At 44.5% G+C, this 14,681-nt stretch overlaps 2 protein-coding genes and 1 non-coding gene across 3 annotated transcripts; 1 reads left to right on the top strand and 2 right to left on the bottom strand.

The window, feature by feature from the left end:
* Positions 1-1,099: 1,099 nt before the first annotated feature.
* LOC124700049 (deoxyuridine 5'-triphosphate nucleotidohydrolase-like) lies at positions 1,100-2,101 on the top strand. The gene is made up of 3 exons (XM_047232246.1): positions 1,100-1,309; positions 1,394-1,485; positions 1,594-2,101. The coding sequence occupies exons 1-3, from the start codon at positions 1,152-1,154 to the stop codon at positions 1,836-1,838; spliced, it is 495 nt and encodes a 164-aa protein (XP_047088202.1). The 5' UTR covers positions 1,100-1,151; the 3' UTR covers positions 1,839-2,101.
* A 3,649-nt stretch (positions 2,102-5,750) lies between these two features.
* On the bottom strand, positions 5,751-5,947 carry LOC124705102. Its single transcript, XR_007003944.1, has one exon. It is a non-coding gene; the product is annotated as a U2 spliceosomal RNA (small nuclear RNA).
* A 1,217-nt stretch (positions 5,948-7,164) lies between these two features.
* On the bottom strand, positions 7,165-14,170 carry LOC124703874 (guanine nucleotide-binding protein subunit beta). The gene is made up of 6 exons (XM_047236112.1): positions 13,901-14,170; positions 13,687-13,781; positions 10,985-11,409; positions 9,015-9,378; positions 7,934-8,047; positions 7,165-7,511 (listed from the first exon to the last, which is right to left on the bottom strand). Exons 1-6 carry the CDS (start codon positions 14,007-14,009, stop codon positions 7,476-7,478), a joined length of 1,143 nt encoding a protein of 380 aa, XP_047092068.1. The 5' UTR covers positions 14,010-14,170; the 3' UTR covers positions 7,165-7,475.
* Positions 14,171-14,681: the final 511 nt, after the last annotated feature.

The following is a 14,681-nucleotide window of genomic DNA, read 5'->3' as shown; positions in this document are numbered from 1 at the left end:
GGTGTTGACACATCCCAGCGAAATCAACTACACACACGAGGATAACGACAACAATAACGCCACCGCGGCGTGCATTCTTTCGAATTCAATGAAATTTACAGTAAATCAAATGATTTGCAGCCTGGTTTGCGGGAGGGCTTCGTTGCACCATGTCATGAAGGATAGGGTTTATCAGCAACATCAAACGGGATCCAAACTGCCAAGTGATTGCCAAAACAACAATTCAGATTAAAAGGGACTACTTGAGACAAACTACTTTCTATGTCGGGTGTGACTATTTCTCAGTTAACTGAGAACTAACTTCGTTCTCAGTCAGATCATGTCATCAAAGTTAAGTTGCAACTCATGTTGCAACTCATGACTAGCATAAATTACGATGCAAATCGATGATGTAAAACTTAATTGAGCACGATGTTAGTTGAGAACTAGCAAATCCCCTTCTCTGTCCCAATTTATAGGGGTTGCACGTATAAATCTATCTATGATAATACAAGATATAGACTATAAAATATATATTATTAGAATCCTAGATATTCCATTTTCTAATGAAATAATTTTTATGTCATACAATTAACGGTTTTGCTATGTCTCAGTCAACTGAGATTTTCTTAAGTCTAAGTCACTTACAAAAATGTGCTCTGAGTTACACTTTTCTGTTGAAAAAGTGCAATTGCACTTTTCTAACAGAAATGTGCAACTGAACCGAGTTGCACTTTTCTTTGAACTATAGTTGCATTTTTCTGAGTTTACTGAGACTTAAGAAAATCTTGAGACATAAGCACATCCTACAATTAATATTAGTAAAGAAACGTAAAAGTTTACGAAAACTTTGCTGGAAAAGTAAAACACATGGGTAAACACCACTCACGCGTAGCCGCGTACGTTTGGCAGTACTCACACTACCCACAGCGACACAGCGTAGCCCCAAGCCGCTCGCGTGCCGACGCGTTGGAGACCAAACCGGCGGTCGATGGCACGACCGGCAAATTTTTATGGCGGGAGAATTTGGCGCCATCCGCTCCGCTTCCCGCCCCGCCGCCTCCCTATTTATCGCCCTCCGCAACCACGGCCGCCCTCACCTCCAACCCCACCACAACTCCTCTCCTCCTCTACCTCGCCGCCTCCCCCCAAGAACCTTCCCGTCCGTCGCCATGGCCGCTACCAACGGCGCCGCCGCCGCCGACTCCGTGCAGGAGCCTCCCCACAAGATCACCAAGATCGCGCCTCTGCTCAAGGTCAAGAAGCTCTCCGAGAACGCCATCCTGCCCCGTCGCGGCTCCGCCCTCGCCGCCGGCTACGACCTCTCCAGGTAATCCATTGCCCCCGTCTCTCACCGAAGTTCCTCGCCGATGATTTTTGCCTGGTTCCCTGACTGTTTCTTGTTTTATCTCAGCGCGGTGGAGGTGACCGTGCCCGCCAGGGGCAAGGCGCTGGTGGCCACCGACCTCAGCATCGCCATCCCGGAGGGAACCTACGCGCGCGTCGGTAAGCTTGCTGCTGGGCCAGATGACGAGATTCTCCATTTAGATTACTCTCTGTTCCCCTCTGTTCGCGCCTCAGGTGTTTGATGAAATGCCTGTCTGCTTTCTGCAGCCCCGAGGTCCGGTCTGGCGCTGAAGCACTCCATCGACGTGGGCGCCGGCGTGATCGACGCCGACTACCGCGGCCCGGTGGGCGTCGTGCTCTTCAACCACTCCGAGGTGGACTTTGCCGTCAAGCCTGGGGACCGCATCGCGCAGCTGATCATCCAGGTCATCGCCACCCCGGAGGTCGCGGAGGTGGAGGACCTCGATGCCACCGTCAGGGGAGAGGGAGGGTTCGGCTCCACTGGCGTCTGAACTCTGGATCTTGATAAATAACTCTAGCTATCTGGTCTGTTTAGGTTATCTGATGGTGGTGGAACTCTCGGTGGTAGTTAGTAGTACCTTGTGATGCTCGTGTGCGGTGATGTTCGATTGGGAATTTCGTGATCTCTTGCAGTCGTGAAGTTCAGGTTGCGTCCGTGAACGCTGCAAATGTTAAAGATGGTTCTGTGGTAGTAATTTATCTGTGCTAAATCGCTGTCACTGATTTCCAGATGAATTGCAGACTTTCCTGCCTATGTTGTTTGCCATTATCTTTTGATGCTCGTTCCCGTTGATGTGAAATGAAATTTCATGATCTGTTGAAGTAGGTGAATTTAGGTTGCTAAATGTGTTACTGATGATTCCTATATAATCTACTGCTTGCCTATGAGGTTTACCGTTCCACTGCTCATGTGGTTCGTGGTTTGTCTGCGGATTTTAACAGATCCCATCTGTGAGTTGCACATTAGAGAAGCCAGAACCAGGTCTTTCCCTTGTACTCCCTTGCCAAGGATTTATCCAGTCAATTGCTGTTAAAATATCTGACCTCGAGTAATCGAAACTAGGGAATGACAACCTGGCTGCATTCTTCTGCATACGGGAACATTGACCGAAGTCCAAAGGACTGATAGTCTTAGCACGTCATGTGTCTTTCACCACCCGACTCCCCTCTTTGCTGTCGTCCTTAACTTCACACTTTGATTCAGTTGTACTTACAAGTACCACTAATTGATTGACCTTTTCCTTTTACTTGATAGTGAGGTTATCACCGCTAACATCTGTCAGGTATTACTTTCCACTAAATATTAGGTTATATTATGATGATTGTGAGGAATCATTTTTCCAACATTCATTATCTTGCCAATAGGCAATAAATAGGGTATGGAACCAACCTCGAGGAGGTTAACATGGATGGTGCTAACCCTGATGGAAGGCTCTATTGTGTAGGAAATGTGGATACTCAGCTGAGGAATGTGCTATTTCATTTAACTGGTCATATAGTTTGAACCTGTGGATTTGAACATAGCGTATTATATTTGGTTATTTTGATGCTGTTAGTCCCACAGTCGTAGTGCTTGCATCTTGAAATTACACAACCATGTGGCAGTATCAGCTATCTGTATTAAATGGAGGTTGTAGGCAAAATAAATATTGAAGAGAAACCCAGTTATCCTTTGATTAACTATTAGTCTTAAATTTAGTTAATTATGGTTGATAATCACCATATTTGCCCCTTATGGTTAGTTTGTGTTTGAACATTTACAATGGTTAGTTTCTGTCTGAATTCTAGAAAATACTTATAAACGACATATCCTGAAAGATTAGTTTCTGTTTGAAAATTTCCAATGAAGCATTCAGAAATAATGAAATTTTGTTTCTGTTCCAAAAGATAACTATTTGATGTATTTTAACTCCATGAAATTGTGTGTTGCCTCGAGGCACAAAAATTCAACAGTACAGTACATTGCGGTAACTACTACTTGCATTATCTAGGGCTATCTAAAATTCCCAGATAGTTCCTCATTAATCTTTGCAGCGAACTTGTATTTGGGGCAATGTAAAGCTGAATCATCCATAGTGAAAATAATAGGAGTTTTATTGATGTGCATTTGGTCTTGGGATTTGTCCTTTAGGAGTTCTAGAATATCATCCTTCATGTCTTTGATGGCATGTATTTTTGTATTAAAAAAATCACAACATGGGTTTACATTTAGTTTCATTTCTTTTGCGTTTTGTGGCCAAGGCAGTGTACTTTCACATGTCACAACTTTGCAGCCTTATCAGAAATTGTGTGGAGAAATAGCAGGATTCTAATTGCACACTGAGCTGCAGATGAATGAAGTGAATAATGTGGCTGTGCACAATTTATCGGTACATAGCTCCATATTTTATTTTGATATATTCCATATTCTAGACTTCCTAATTATTCTCTCCTGTAAAGATAATTAAACGTTGGTGTAGTTTAACTAACTAATTTGTGTAAGGCTGTAAGCATTGGGCCATGGAATATGTGCATAAGCAAATGATTACTTTTTGGCGCGAAGATATGTTTGTAACTCTGAAAATACAGTTGTACAGTAAAACTAAGTACATAATTAATCCCCTTAGAATAACCTTCAAAAATTATAATTTATTTCTTCAGCCTGGCATGGTCACTACTGATCTTCTTATGTCTGAACAAAGCAAGTAAGGGTAAGGGATAAACATGCTGATGTTGATACGATAATTCATGAGAAATGAATTGTGAAGTTCACTTATAGTAGGCAAAGTTTTTCATCGATATATTTCTGAACCGCCTATTTAGTGAAAGCTCCCTGTTTTTTTTTTTCTAGAACAGTGTCTGCTCTTATTCTAACTTCTGTTTGGCTGTAGTAGTAATCATCTTTAGCTGATGTATGCCTCCATCTGTTTGGTGTGTAGAAATGTCTAACCAATTAGCTTGATCTTGGTCTCCAGGCTTGTTTATACGTTCTTGTGATATGTTGTTGAAAGGCCAAGTTCACATTTTATACTTGCATGAAATAAATTAAAAGATTGCAATACGCAGCAGGTTTGATCCTTTATGGAGGTCAACCTGTTCTTCAGAAAAATGTTCCCCACTGTGAACACACATTCACAGTTACCAAATTTGTTGATTTGAAAACAATGGTTGATTTAATATAAATTGACAAAGTTATCTTGCATAGTTTAGAATTTCTATTAATATCTTCCGCTTGGCAATATGGGTAAAATAATAATCATCTTGACTCGCTATTATAATAGGTTGGTTGGCAAACAAAGAATGAAGCCGACTTGCTTCGCTTTCTCACGGGCTTGAAAGCCTACCCCAGAATATTGTCAGTAAGAACTCACTGAAACCTTGGATCGCCTGGGACCATCTTTTATTGATCTTGGGCATCCCCAACTAATTTCATATTTACTGTATAACTGTAATAATCGTTCTCCTGATTTTATTTTTGTGGAGATTTGCTTTTGGTGCTCGTAGAAATAAGTATGTGGCTGACGATTAGTTATCCTAGTGCCATCTTCCAAACCAGAAGAAAACAGGGAATATTCTTGTTATCATCTTTTACAGGTTCATTCTTTCCTGTAAAAATAGGATGTATTACTGATGGTATGTTGACAACATAACATAACCATGTACTCCTCTTATATACAATAAATGTAATTTGATTGCCTCATTGACAATATTGTCATGGCCTGACCGAAATGGATGGTACAGGTTCAGTTTTTCCTCAGCTGTAAAATTGAAAAAAATACTCACCACTTGGTCCTAATTTAAGATATATCAGCTGTGATTTAGATGGTGAACTATTTGTTCATGGATGATATTTCACATACCTGCAACTGCAATTGATCTATGTGAAGGTGTGTTGACACTATCTATGTTGTCCCCTGCAGACGGTGGTTAACGATTTTTTCTGCAGACGAGGTGCAAGCACATTCAAACAGTCCACCTCTTTCGACTGATAACTGTTTCCCTCATATTATCAAATCTTCATATGCGGCAATACCTGATAATGTTATATAAAAAGAAACAAATAAATGTTGATACAGTTGACAGAGGATGAACCGATGACTGAATCTAGGCACCATCATGTTCTCAAAAAGAAGACCTTTTCTTCTTACTTGTAAGATTCATAGTAATCGAGCAAGGAGGAAAATTGGCAGCAATGCTTACTTGTTAAGATTCATGACTGCATTCTAATAAAACAAGACTAGCAGTACCAGTCAGGATTTGAGCACACCTTATCTTCTGATTTATGCCTGAATCTACTTATCAATGCACCGATCAGAAGATATGAAAAAGTTATGTTGGCTTGGTTGGGGTTATCTTCTGATTTATGCCTGAATCTACTTATCAATGCACCAATCAGAAGATATGAAAAAGTTATGTTGGCTTGGTTGGGGTGCGCCAGGCCTGGGCAGTAGTGCAACGCCCAAGCGACACCTGAGTGCCCCAGTGGCAAGCCACTGTGGTGGACCCTCCCCCACAAAAAATAAATTTAATATCGTTGTGGGCACATGGCCCACATATCAGATATTAAACTGATAAGAACAGATACTACACTTGATCTTAGCCAAAAGGCCGAGAAAGGTATGAGTTGCAACGCTGAGGCACGGCTCCTTATATAGCGCAGCCTCGCTCCGTCTCCCGCTTCGCTTGGCGAGGTGGGACTAAACCAACCAGCATCCCCTCGCGCTGCAGCGCAGGTTCGTTCGGCTGCCATCGAACTAGCTGGGCTTTGATTTCTGCAGGCCCGATGGGCTTCAGCCAACCAACTGAGCAACGCATGAGCCGAGAGCCCGAGAGGGAAAACGATGCGTTGCTTGTTTTAGATCAGTCCCCTCTAGTATACTTAGCCTGTTATCCCCTCCCCCCCCCCAAAAAAAAACTTAGCCCGTGATCCTGTAAATGTGACTATCTCTAATACACTAGCGTGCGTTTGGTTGGTGATCGAACTAGGGATGGGATTGGACCATCCCCATTTTACGTGTGTTTGGTTATAAAGTGCGTGGATGGAACCGTCCACATGCAAGGAATATTCTCTTCAGATGCTGCATCCCCTAAAATCGGCCGAACCTCCTCATCCCACTTTTTCTAACAGTCGTGGATCACCTCCTAATTATTCCTCTCGTCCTTAACGAGGGTCGCCCTCACATTTCTTCTGCATGTTCGTCCCGGCTACCTCCGCCGCCCTGTTCTTCCCCGTCAACATCACCACCAGATGCGCCGCCTCCAAGCCACGCCACCCTTCTCGGCGGCTGGGCACGGCCGGCGGTGTCTAGGAACGATCGGCCAACGACTGGGCACGGTTGATTGGGCGGCGGCGCGAGGTTGGGCACGAAGCTGGGCACGGCTGACCGGGCGACGACGCGGCATCGGCGGCCGGAGCTCTGGCTCCGCCCCGAGCAGATCGAGAGGAGGGAGCACTGCAGGTCGCCGTTCCCCACCATAGGCGGCTCTCCTCCACTGCGTCGGCGGCCGGCGGCAGGAGTTATGGCTCCCCATTTTTTTTGTTATAAGCTAATACTGCAATTTAGCCTGCCTGCTAAATTGCTAATACTGCAATTTAGCCTGTTAACCCAAATGCCTACAGAACTAGCGTCAATTAAACCTGACCAGAGGGAGTACTTCAGTCAAGTGTAAGACAGTCAAGATATTCAGTACTAAAGGTCTGCAACCATGGAGCTCACTCCTGGTGAAGCCACTGTGTTGTACTTGAGGGGCAACAACACAATTGATAGCAACCTTTCAACCTGGCAACTAGAATAACAAAGATGCACATGTGCACACAGGAAACGAATTCCTTACTCAGAAACGAACAAATTGACAGCTGAGTTTTAAATTAGACATGTCAAGGTAGTGTTTTTCTACAGCTGAAATAACTGTTACAGAGAAAAGGCAGGAAAAGATCACATGGGTGCTGATTTCTAGTAACTCTATAAACAGTACGCTGGCTTGACCATGTAACAACAACATCACAGCGTGCAGTCTCAGCCGATAAACTGTATTTTCCATTGGACATAAGGTATGATACAGAAAGATTCTATGCTACAAAACCAACAACTTCATCTTCAGGAACCTGCTGAGTTGACCACACAACATGGAGACAAGAACAGTGGGCTTCAGACTATTTTGCGGTGTCCACTGAAAGCCCAAATCTGAAAATTCAAACAAGTTGCAGTTCGAAGGTTAGAATGCTAGAGTTGACTATAAGTTATTCCCAAACAGTCTACAGCCCACTTAGAAATACTTCCATTGATGATGGTAATGACAATGTGCAAACCGATGGTATTCCTTGTCAGCATTAACTAGCATTCAATTAAGTGAGATTACCAAAATGCTAAACAAATAAAAAACCTCCTCAAAAGCTAAAAAACAAAATATTTCAAAATAGTAAACATATACTTGAAACTACTAGTAGAACATAAGATGTAACAGCCTAACAGGTATACCTTATACTGCAACTAATAATTCCTTTCTACCACGATTGTTAGTGTTACAGTACAAGTGGCATGCCATGTAATTGATCAAGTAATCAACCAAATTATTTCTTTTTCTGTATCAAAAGAAAATTCCTTACCTTCAAATTTTTGTCCCAACTTCCTGTACACAATGCACTCCCATCAGATGACAGCCCAAGGCAGCTTATACGACCTTCATGGGAATTTTGGAGAGTTCCCAAATTAAGCACTACCTGAGGCGTTTCAAAAAGTATTCACAAGTCAACCGCAAAGTGATAATAATAGTAATATAAGGAGTAAAACCCGCAAAATAAAATAAAATAACATAAGCAGTACATAAAGATGGATGATGCATGATATGAGGCAGATGTTATATATTTCACCAAATCCCACAAACATGATCCTAGTAGCATGAGCTCACAAGAGTTACAATATGCAATTCAGTTAAGCGTTATATGAGCTGCAATATGCAATTCAGTTAAGCGTTTTATGAGCACTCTCTCTGTCAGATCATATAGGAATGAAACGAAAGGGTCACAAAGGGAAATGAGTCCAAAAAGAAAAACATGGCCAAATGACTTGCTGCAAACAAACAACTACCTGTGGCTGGAACCTCGAGGTCATAGCCATCAACTAGCCTAGCCAAACAGCAATGGTACTGCACTGGCCACTGGTGATCAACTGATCAGGTCCAGGGGGTTCTAAATAAGAAGGGATCAGCCCTCGATTAAGTATTGTGCTGGCAGCTTGGCAAAATTTAAAATCTATTATCTGACACCTCTTTGCCTATAGCATGATTTTTCTAATGCAAGGTGATCTGCAACAGGATCCCAATGCTTGAATAGCATATAGAGATGTGGCAGGAACTAATTATGTATAAGATGGGACACATATTACTCAAGCAGAAGGTAGCCAAATGCAAACAACACTTTATGTGTGTACTGCATCCAAGTTAAAATTTATGTGGTTTAAAGATCGAATTAGTAGTGGCACTGACCAGTCTTGTAATTTCTTAACTTTGATCTGACTTTTATATGTTGAATAATCTGTACCATAGTAAAACTATGTATCCTTTTCACTGAAATGAAACTCAACTGTGGTTTCACTGTAAAACTTGAGCAGTAATTTTTTTCATTTCTGATTTTCTTCCCATTATCTAAGCTGTAATTAAATTCATGGAAAATGGGTAGAAATGCATACCTCAGCAAGAAGTGTGTCCCACACATAACAGTCACCATTAGAGTAACCAGCAAAGAGAAGTCTTCCTGATATGGAGAATGCGATAGATGTAACTGTAGGGAGTTCATTATCATTTCTATCTGGCTCCCGACTGTACACTTGAAGTTGATGCCCTGTTCTCATGTCAAATAATCTGCAGGTACCATCATCTGAACCAGTACCAAACCTTTGACCATCAGGGAAAAACTTAACACTGTTAATGTCACCCTCGTGTCCATGATATGTTCGAACTGCCCGGCTTGCAATTCTGAGATCCCATAGCCTTACAGTTGTATCACATGAACCCGAGACAAACATATTTGTGTTTAACGAGTTGATGGACAGACTGAAAGGGTGAAAAAGTAGATCAGGTCACTTGAAACTCAAACAAGCGCACACATAAAGTAATGGAAACTTTTCAACATAAAGATCAAACTAGACCAGCACTTTCAGCAGTATATTTAAGCCTGTGCATTCACGGTTTAGCACGGTTTGCACAGTTTCCTCAAACCAACCCGCTAGCCACGGTTCTGACTGGATTGATCTGGTTTAAACCGTTTACGTGCGAGATTATATAGCGGTGCGGTTTGGGCTGGTTACATGGTGTGAACGGTTTAACACCGTTTTCATTTGCTCGCCTCTCCATTAAGCCATGCGGATTCTCACCGGAGGGACGACTGCCGTGGCCGCCTTAATTTGCTTCGATGTACTCTGTCCAGCTTGACGCTTTGTTCACCTTGACGATGGGGCATGGCGCATGCGCCATACATGCTCAGCAGCTCTAGCACCACCGTGCGCGCTCTGCCGTGGCGTCCGCCGGCCCGGACCAGCAGCTCCAGCGTCGCCCGTGCGCTTGGCCGTGGTGCCCGCTGGACCGGCTCAGCGCCGTATGTGCACTGCAGCTCCAGCCCCGCCCGCGCGCTCCGGCGAGGCGTCCGCTGGCCGGACCAACGCTGTACCTGAACAGCAGCTCCAGCGTTGCCCGCACGCTTGGCCATGGCGTCCGCCGGACCGGATCAACGCCGTACGTGCACTGCAGCTCCAGGGCCACCCACGCCCTCGGCCGTGGTGACTGGCGTCCGCCGGCTTGACCAGCACCGTACGTGCGCCTCGTCCTCGGGCGTGGCGTCCGCCGGCATGACCAGCGCCGTACGTGCGCCCGCGTCCTCGGCCGTGGCGTCCGCCGGCCCGGACCAGCGCCGCTCGCGCGCTCGGCCGTGGCGTCCACCGGCCGCTCTCCTCCTCCAGGAGGCCCTCACTGCGCAGTGAGCCAGTGATGAAGGGTTGTTCTTCCCAAAGCTCCTCCTGATCAACCCAAGATGGCGAGCGCGACCGTCTCAGCTGCTCGTTCACCGGCATAGGATCCCAACTCTGTGTGAGGACGGGTTGAAACTGGACAAACCGTCAGCCGGACCGTCTCAACCCAGTTTTAGGATTATTAATCTCGGTTTGAAACTCTAAACTGGCGAACCCGGCAAAAACCACTGGACTGGTGCGGTGCGGTGTGGTTTGGTGGTTTGACCAGTTTCAAACCAAACTGTGCACGGGCTGAAGTATATTTAAAGCTTCAAACAACATGCCCACCATTACAACGATATCATTGCATTGGTTCATCCACATGAGCTGCTGATTAGTAGTCAGACCATTGATGATTTATATGACCAACGGTTAAGGGAAAAGCCTCACATACAACACACTGCCTGTACAGCCAAGCAACGACATTGCATACTGATCATTAGTTTGTTAATACTATTAATCACAGTCAGCTCTTAAAGTAAACTCACAACCCCCATTGAAACATATTATTTCTTTGCAAATACTTCCTAGTCAGAACTAAAGGTTGATGCCCACGGAATCTTGTTTAACTCTACATAATCAACAAAATTTTAATAGGATCGGCATTGCTTTTGGCCATAATGGAAGAGACAAACTCAAGGGAAAAAGACAATTACCTCAACACATCAGCTGTATGGCCTGATGGAAATTCACCCCCAAAAATGGATATCCTTTGGCCAGTAGTAACATCCCACAGGACACACGTTTGGTCACCTGAGCCTGTAATCATGCGGGTTTCCTGATCTGGGACATACTGACAAGACGAAACATAGCCTTTGTGTCCAGTAAGTACTCTTGATACTGGCATGTTCCCATCCCTGTCCACTTGTGAGTTAAGATTAAATATAGAGCATGCACTATCAAGACCACCACAGGCAACAGATTGACCATTGGGTGCAAAAGCACATGTCATCACCCATGGACAGTGTAGCTTTATGGCATGTGTTTTCTGACTTGTTAAAGCATTCCATACAATTAGTCTTCCATCTTGTGAGGCACTGACTATCCAGTTCTTTTCAGGAGTCCAATCCAGAGAATATACCTGCACAGAGCCAGAGTTAGTAATAGTTATAAAATCGTGAAACCATTCAACATAAGCAACTTCACGAATACTAACCTAGAAAGATCTCTAAATTAGTCAACAACCAAACCAGATTCACGAAGCATAAAACTGGCATGATAGTTGAAAGGACGAACTGATCCAAATTCTTAGCATCATGATTATTCATGTTCATTGCAATGTTCTAAAATGTTGGTGACCAGCAGCATACTGCCTTCTCGAACCTTACGTTTTTCAAGACGACATGTTTTGTATTTCAGTTAGTTTTGAAACAATACCATGCCCATGTATGAAAAGAGTGATTTAAAAAGAACAAAATAACATAGCAATAGTAGTTTATAGCAAAGAGAAAGCATTTCCAAGGAAATATGCTACTATGGAGTGGGATTAGGGATGTTTAAATCTGGTCAAACGGGTTGAGGGAGAGGACTCAACCTTGAGCTGTGGAAATTTCTGCGGGGCAGCAAATGATGGATTGCAGCTTGCATGTATACTTACATGGACAGCAATCCACTCAATGTGGGTTCTACAGCCAGCCTTAAGTATAATTATTACAATGCTAGCATGATCATTGGTCTTGCTTAATTGCAATCTGGTTGTGGCGGTGAGCATCTCATAGATTGTTAGTGTTGATACTGAATCTTTTATTCTAGCGTTGACTGTTCACTTGACGACTGAGGGATGGAAGGGCAGAAACAACAGATTCAAATAAACTGCTAATATCCATTCCTCACTTGGATTAAAAAAATTCAAAACAGGTAAACTATAACCAATTCAACCTAACCACACATTCTATCCATGTGCATCTAATTACCTGTTTAAGAATGCAACGCCAAATCAGTAAACCAAAAATCAAGACACACCTAAATAGTTCAAAGTATCCATAATTTATAGGAAATTTTGCAAGAGCAGCCCGGACATTAATATTTTGGTAGATAACCTTCTAATTACTTGGAATACAGAGTATAACATCCTACACAACCGAAATTATGCTCAAAGGCATTGCTGTCATCTTTTCGGTTCAGTATCGCCATGGATATGGTGAGAAGACAGTTTGCCCTAATTCTCTTTTTGCTATTGGCGCCAAAAAGCAGGAGCTGTGAAGTCAAGACATCCTCTTCACCCTTTCCACAACAGGCCTCAACCTTGAGCTATGGTGATTGCAAGTTGCGAATTCTAAGTAGGACAGCAAGTGACAGCTTGCAGCTTGCATGCATGCATGGCCTGCAATTCACTCACCGCAGGGCCTAAAGCCTTAGGTAGAATTTTACAATGCTCGCATCATGCCCTTTTTAACTACAATCTAGTCGTGGTGGTGGCGGTGAGCATCTCACAGATGGGTAGTGTTGGTACTGAAGCTCTGATTGTCGTGTCTTGATCCCATGGTTTTTAAGGCAGTAAGGCATCCTAAAGCGCTCAGGGGCGCTCTACCACTAAGCGGACGCCTTAAAAACATGGTTGATCCATTGACTGAGGAGTGGGAATATTGTAAGGAACAGAGTCAGATAGACTGCTAATACTCATTCTTCACTTACTTTTTTCAAAACCCAAAACAGGTAAATTATGATAACCGAAACAGCAACCCAGCTTAATCACACATTTCATCCATGGGCATGATTACCTGATTAGGGCTGCAATGCCAAATAGGTAAACTAATATTGGCAGATGACACAGCAATTTTCTTGGACTACAATATCCTATGTTAAGTTAGGCCCGATGGCGTTGCTGTCACTTTTCAGTTCAGTACCACCATAAGGCCATAAGTATGGTATGAAGACCAGATTTGCCCTAATTCTCTTTCCCCTATTGGCGCCAAAAGGCCGATGTCAAAACATTCTCTGCTCCATTGCATGAAGCCATTTTCTCTTCCGCTATAAATTGAAAATTTGAAATTATTCGTACCACCATTTTATAACAAATCCATGAAAAATTAGACCAAAACACCAGCATTTTCCACACAGGGCTTCATCTCGATGTCAAGGCACACAACCAGAGGGGTAAAACCTCAATCTCAGTTTTTTTACATTTCTAAGAGGTCGACCCTGTGACCCAATCCTCCTCCCCGTGATCAACCTCGAACTGCTTACACTACCACGACCTAATATTAATTTCCACAATTGGAGCAACAAGTGCGAGACCTCACTCGGCTCTAGTACTTCCAAATTTAACTCCCAAGTAACAACGCGCAGTGAAAGAGAAGACGCAAAAGCTGTGCCCCGCAATTCGAGGCAAGAATCCAAAGTCAAACCAATGGCCAACCTTTCCGCTGTGTCCCTGCAGCGTGCGGCAGCAGACCAGATCCGTCTGGTTGAAGCTCACCGCCGTCCGGCCCTGCGCCTTGGAGTACTTCTCCACTGCACGCCCGCCAAACACACACACACAGAAAGCAGTCAGCAACGGCTCCCAGAAATTCACAAGCCCGCGAGAGCGCCCTGCCGGGCCGGGCGGGGGAGAGAGAGGGGGGTTGCCTCACCGTCAGTGTCGAGGAGCGTCTGCCGCCGCTGGCGGAGCCTCTCCCGCAGGGAGTTCACCGAGGCCGTCGCCGCCGCGTGCCGCTCCTTGAGCTCCGCCACGGACGCCATGGCCGGGGGGTCCGCCTCGGGATTCGCGCGCTGGTGGGGATCTACTTGGCTCTGGGCATGTGGGGGGGAGATCCAATGTTAAAGCTCAGAGCTTGAGGGGGCTCGGGGTGAACAGGAGAAAGAGGCGGCGGCGGCGGCGGCGGGAGGAGCCCAACTGGCCGGCGATGACAACGACGGGGTGGGAGGAAGAGGAGCGTGCGGGTGGAGTTGTTGGGGACGCGTTGGGTTTAGGAATGGGGAGGCGTGAACCGTCACCTACTGCTGCTGCATGACATGTAGGGCCCAGTTGGCATAGGGTTGGTTTATGGCGCAACATGGGATGCTTTGATGGGAACGGACCACCCCGGAGAGTGACCGTTGCCCGCCTGACATGGTTTTTTTGGCCAGACATGATGGTCATGCGCCATACTGGGCCGGGTTTGGGGCCCGCCTTTGCGAAATTCGACATCGGGAAGCTGCGGTGAGCCCGGCCTGGCCCAAAACGTTTAACCAATAACATTCTGCATACCAAAATGTGAAACTAATATCTTCTAAATAATGAAAATTACAAGTTCTCACAAAAATGAGAATTGAATCATTTGATTTATTTTACTTCCTTCACCCCCAAAAAAAAAGCTCATTTGTGTTAGAAAAAGTTGAGCAGCTTTTTTAAGAACGGAGGGAACATAACTT

Source organism: Lolium rigidum, chromosome 3, assembly GCF_022539505.1.
Source record: "Lolium rigidum isolate FL_2022 chromosome 3, APGP_CSIRO_Lrig_0.1, whole genome shotgun sequence".
NCBI classification, from domain to species: Eukaryota; Viridiplantae; Streptophyta; class Magnoliopsida; order Poales; family Poaceae; genus Lolium; species Lolium rigidum.
This window is presented reverse-complemented; position numbering and strand designations above follow the sequence as displayed.

Bases quoted from the DNA above. Each gene is read 5' to 3' on its own strand.
- LOC124700049 (XM_047232246.1), top strand. From the start codon at position 1,152: ATGGCCGCTACCAACGGCGCCGCCGCCGCCGACTCCGTGCAGGAGCCT. The intron at 1,310-1,393 runs GTAATCCATTGC...GTTTTATCTCAG, and splicing joins GCCGGCTACGACCTCTCCAG to CGCGGTGGAGGTGACCGTGC. The intron at 1,486-1,593 runs GTAAGCTTGCTG...TGCTTTCTGCAG, and splicing joins GGGAACCTACGCGCGCGTCG to CCCCGAGGTCCGGTCTGGCG.
- LOC124703874 (XM_047236112.1), bottom strand. From the start codon at position 14,009: ATGGCGTCCGTGGCGGAGCTCAAGGAGCGGCACGCGGCGGCGACGGCC. The intron at 11,410-13,686 runs GTTGGCCATTGG...GGCTCTGTGCAG, and splicing joins TGCAGGGACACAGCGGAAAG to GTATATTCTCTGGATTGGAC. The intron at 9,379-10,984 runs GTAATTGTCTTT...TCACCCTTTCAG, and splicing joins CATACAGCTGATGTGTTGAG to TCTGTCCATCAACTCGTTAA.